The sequence below is a fragment of the Trypanosoma cruzi genome, genomic scaffold (assembly GCF_000209065.1).
Source record: "Trypanosoma cruzi strain CL Brener 1047053517081 genomic scaffold, whole genome shotgun sequence".
Taxonomy (NCBI): domain Eukaryota; phylum Euglenozoa; class Kinetoplastea; order Trypanosomatida; family Trypanosomatidae; genus Trypanosoma; species Trypanosoma cruzi.
The window spans coordinates 135,088-140,127 of record NW_001849542.1 but is presented as its reverse complement, the minus strand read 5'-3'; the positions used below and the strand labels follow the sequence as shown (position 1 = coordinate 140,127).

Here is a 5,040-nt window from a genome sequence, read left to right as displayed (position 1 = left end):
TCTTTTTTTTTTTTTTTTTTTTTTTTTTTTGGGTCCCCGGCCCACCTCCCCCCATCGCATCCAATCCCTCATTCTTGCGTATGTTTTGTGGTGCTTCCCCGTTCTGCAAACTACGAGAGGGACACCAGTGATTTCGCTTCGTGTTTCCTTTCCTTTTCTTTCCTTTCCTCTCCCCTCTCCCCGTCTCCTCCCCAACTCGCGACACGCAGTTGCATTTCTCAATGCCTGTGCTTGCTTGTTTGGGCCTATTGATATTCAACTGAGAGTCTCCGGGGCACGAGTGTGTTGGGGGATGGGGGAAACAAACTGGGCGAGACACAAACACACAAACGAAAAAAAAAAAAAAATCATATTCCCTGTTTTTTGCTTGGATCACTGCTGCTAAGAAATTTTGTTTTTGTTTTTTGTTTTTTCCCTTTTAGTGGTTTACGGTGGTGGTGCGCATCCTTTTACTTCTCAATTACAAAAAGAAAAAAATATATATTTTTATTTATAATATAATATATTTCCGGTGCTTTCTTGTGAGCAAGTGTGGCGATGTAAAAAGAGAGAGAAGGAGGGAGAAAGAAAAAGAAAAAACGATGCGGGGAGAAAACAGTCCAAGGGCTTCTGATAAACATTTTATTAAATAAAAAGTTTGGGGAATGTTCGCAATTGCAGTGAGCGCACGAATGGTGGCTGGTGTTGCCTCCCCTAACCCCTAACCCTCTGCAATACACATTCCAAGCTCCTCCCCATACACACACGCGTGCGAGTTCTTTCCTCATCTTTTAGTATTATTATTGTTATTTTGGCTTTTGGCTCACAAGAAGGTATTTTTGCGGCTCGAATAAAACTCCGTAAACGCAACCACATTTTGCTGAAACTCCACAGTGAAAAGATGAAGGGTAGAAACGTACTTCTTTTTGCCTTTGTGCTGCTGCTGAACTTGCATATCGTGCCTTTCGCCTCCGCACAATCCTCACCGTCGACGTCGGAGCACATTATTGTGTTCGGTGGCCCCAATTGGGAGTTCGTGGTGCAAAATAAATTGACGGAGCTAAAGGCAGCCCTCATCAAGGACATTGGACCCCAGTTGCTGCGCAAGTATGCCTTTTTGACCATCATCAACGTGTCATCTGTGGAATTCAATAAAAATCTGAGGGTCCACGTCACCGTGCTGCAGGCTTTGTTAAGTAAGGGTCCCAGCTCACGTCTCCTGCACCTCTGGCCACCGGACGAAGCCAATTCTATGATCACTCAGGGCGAATTCAGCAACACACTGGCACTCTATCCAGGTCCGGAAAGGGCAACTGTCATCAGTGTGCAAATTCCCACCTTCAGTAAGAATATAAAGGTCTATGAAGATGTGTTAAGATCTTTATACTTCCTGGGAGGATGTACCTTCGTTGCTATGGCGTTTGGCCTCTTTGTATTGTTTGTGTGGATGTGCTGTCATTGCTGCTGCAGAAGTGATGAAGATGAAGATGATGAAGATGAAGATGAGTTGTATCATTTTAATCAAAATAAGTCCAAATATAGAAAATAGTTTTATAATTATTATTGAGTGTGTTTATGTGTTGCTTTAATTCTCACTGATTAAGCCATTTTTTTTTTCCTTTTTTTTTTTTTTTGCTTGATGATTTTTCAATCTCTGATTGCGTGGGTGGGGTATGTGCGGTTAAATTACCACAAATTTCGTTTTCTTCCACATGTATGCAAATAAATATATACGCCCCCGCGTGCCGCCGCATGCGAAACGTTTTTTTTTTTTTCCTTTTTTCTTCCCCCCCCCCCTCAACACTCCCCCCTATTAATTGTGTGGATCATTTTCTATACATACATATATACATTTAAAATACATGTATCTTGCATCACATGTGCATGCACATATGTACATGTGTATTTCAGCAGACGTATGAGTAAAAACTGTTCAACCAGCAAAGACCAACATGTTTTTCTTTCTGTTTTTTTTTTCCCCCCTTTTTTTTTTTCTTTTTACTTCTAATGAGACCCAATTTTTAGCTAAAGAGTTTTTTGAGCGCCTACGACGAGATGGTGAAAGGGAAACTGGTTCTTCTTTTTGCCGCCTTACTGTTTTTGACCGTCGCCATTCCCGTCTCCGCACAGCAGTCGACGTCCGAGCACCTCATTGTTTTTAATGGTTCCAACTGGGGCCCTGTGGTAAGCGGCAAGAAGACGGTTCTAGAAGCAGCCCTTGTGGACAGTATTACTCTCCAGTTGTTGCGCAAGTACGCCTTCAACACCACCGTCAACGTAACATCCCTTTCCGCCGATGGCGAACTGAAAGCCCAAGTCGAGGTGCTGCAGGTTGTGCTGAGTACCGCTCCCACCCCGGATCTTCAGGATGTTTGGGGGCCAGAGGAGGTGAACTCCATGATCACCCGATCAAACTTTCAGACAGTGCTGGCATTGTATCCTGGGCCTGGGAAGGCAGTCCTCGTAAGTGTCTATGTGCCTGAAAATGGAAAAAGTGACAGGGGACCCTCAATCATTTTTTGGAGCATGATTTTCATGGGATCTGTGGTGGGTGCGCTGATGCTCATCACATTTGCTGTTGTCGCCTGTTGCAGCTGCTGCGTTTATGCAAAGCGCTGAGTAATTGGGATGAAGCAAAAAAAAAAAAAAAAAGGGAACGAACTGATCAGGAATACGACCAACTCAATTGGACGATCCGATGAACAGAACCCCAATAAAAACAGGCAGATAAACAAGTAAATAATTGCCTCACCAGATGTATCTCACGAGAAAGTAGTCTATGCGTGTTTGTAGAAATATTTTGGTCTTTTTTTTTTCTTTTGTGTGCTTCTCCTTTTTCTTTTTTCTTTCCTATATTATTATTATTATGAATAACAAGCGGTTCCGCAGTGCGCGTGTTTTATTTTGTTTGTTTTGTTTTTCGAACTCGAGCTGAATGAATCACCTGGTTTTATTTTCGTTTGTGAAGAGTGCCCAATATATTTTTCCCCCCAATGTGCCATCGTGGTATTTTCTTTTTAGAATGCGAGCGCTTTGGACCAACACGCCTCTCCCCTCGAAACGGGAGGCGTGGAAAAGGTGCTTTTTAGCATCTTTCTCTCTTTTTTTTTTTTTTTCTAATTTTTAATTTCCCAGCGAATGACGGTTCACCAAGAAGGACGTTCCCCCTCGAATTCCTTCCGGTGCCGGAGTTATTTTTTAATTATGAATATGTTGCCATAAACTTAAAAAAGGAGTGATTCCTATGGCGCACCTTTCCCCCGATCAAAAGGTCTGGAGTGAAGAGGGAAAATGCATTTTGTCGAGGTTGGGACGTTGGTTGTTGTTCTTGCCTTTCTTGGGTGGCGAGAAGGTTTGCTCCGCTCTTTCTTTTGCAGTCGCTGCTGTTTCTCTTTTTTTCTTTTTTTTTTAGCGGGTACAAAAGGGTTCGCCATCGCGAAAACCCTCGCGGCGGCGCGTTTTCATTTTCAATAGGAAGGAATGGGGCCGGAGAAGCGAAACCCACGACGATTGCCAGGGCACGTTTAGGAGCTTGTGAAAAGAATGATCACGGGAGAGCTGGCTAGCTTAATTAATGTATGTGTATATCCTGATAAATGAATGCATTCTTTATGATACTTTCTACCGTATGAATCTTTTGGGAAGAACGCGACTTTGTAGGTGCCGGGAACCGATAGAGGCCGGATAATATTTGCTTTTATTTTTTACAGACACACAGCCAGATAAGTTTAAGGAAATGACTTTGGTTCCCTACACACCCTCCGAGTGGTGTGATATTGGCGCCCGTCTCTGGGAAATGGTGTGCCAATGTGGCGAGACCCAGGTGCAGTTGACGTTTATTAATGGTAACCAGATGTCGGATGAGACGTTAACTGTGGCCCCATCATCGACAGGCTTATGCTTGTTCCATGGACCTGTCTCTAAAGCATGGCAGGATTCTACTATCATTGGACATATTGCGAACCTACGGGCGCCTCAGATCCCTAATTTTGAGACAAAAGCGCTCCTGCCCGCTATGGGGGGCATTCCGGGAGTTGGGGCACCAACAAGGGCTCATCACTGCTGAAAGGGAGCGCCTGAATTTTGATTACGCGAACGCCGTCGCGGACGTGCAGAATCGAAATGCTCAGCTTAACTCGCAGTTTCAGGAGGCGCAAATTAACCTATTGGTAAGGGAATCCAATATCGCCGGGGCCGGCAACCAGGTCCTAGAACTACGACAGCAGTTGGAGGCCGATCGCGCCCAATTACGGGAGCGCGAATTCAACTTGGGAGTCCTCAATGCTCAACTCCCTGAACGGGAGGCACGCCTTAACGCACTACAAACCGCGCGGGATGCGGAGACGGCTGGGCGGGACGAGTCCCCCGCTACTCGACACGTTGCCAACGATAGCGTAACTACACTACCGCATCAAACGGATATCTTGATGGCTGGAGGAGTGCCTAGCAGCGCGGCCCGACACAGCTCGGCGGCTTACAGACGCCCTCACGGCAATGTTGGGAGACCACATTTCCACCCCTCCACGCCGTTGCCCTCCCGCACTTCTCCCCTGGACGCCCGATTACCCATGGAAGAGGACCGCAGTTTCTGCGCATTCGACGTCACTACGTGGCCCTCGCGTGTATGGAATGAGGGCGCCTCCGGAGTCATTATCGACCTCCGGTGCGCACACCAATGCCGGCAACAGGACGACGAGCAGGTTAAACTTGCCTTTGACAATTTGGTCGAGTGGATCAGCGCGCCGGAAGTCCTGCAGGATCCCACCGATCGCTTCATGAATTTGGGGAGGTCCCTACTGAATACATTCCGGATGCAGCTCACAATTGCATCCGATCCCGGCATCCGGCTTTCCAAACCGCGCGCCCGTCTACACACTGCTGTTCACCAGACGGACGCTTATGCGAGGGCAGCCCAGCTTTTCGTCGATCGGCGAGAAACCCAACGCACTGTGCGATGCCAACGTTGTCATATCTTTGGACACGAGGCATCTACATGCAATGTGCGCCCCAGAGGGAATTACTCACAATACAGGCGCCCATCAAAAAACGGCAGAGGGGCTG

At 46.5% G+C, this 5,040-nt stretch overlaps 2 protein-coding genes across 2 annotated transcripts, besides 11 other annotated features; both read left to right on the top strand.

Annotated features, from left to right (window-relative positions):
* Nucleotides 1-5,040: a sequence feature (heterozygous, non-Esmeraldo-like haplotype).
* Nucleotides 3-30: a microsatellite.
* Nucleotides 144-173: a microsatellite.
* Nucleotides 471-508: a sequence feature (AT_rich).
* Nucleotides 881-1,528, top strand: Tc00.1047053508863.20 (hypothetical protein, conserved; the record flags this gene model as incomplete). Its single annotated transcript, XM_798886.1, has 1 exon — nt 881-1,528. One exon carries the CDS (start codon nt 881-883, stop codon nt 1,526-1,528), a length of 648 nt encoding a protein of 215 aa, XP_803979.1.
* Nucleotides 1,587-1,613: a microsatellite.
* Nucleotides 1,814-1,885: a microsatellite.
* Nucleotides 1,935-1,979: a sequence feature (A-rich).
* Nucleotides 2,035-2,598, top strand: Tc00.1047053508863.10 (hypothetical protein, conserved; the record flags this gene model as incomplete). Its single annotated transcript, XM_798885.1, has 1 exon — nt 2,035-2,598. One exon carries the CDS (start codon nt 2,035-2,037, stop codon nt 2,596-2,598), a length of 564 nt encoding a protein of 187 aa, XP_803978.1.
* Nucleotides 2,778-2,828: a sequence feature (A-rich).
* Nucleotides 3,081-3,109: a sequence feature (AT_rich).
* Nucleotides 3,506-3,683: a mobile genetic element.
* Nucleotides 3,506-5,040: a mobile genetic element.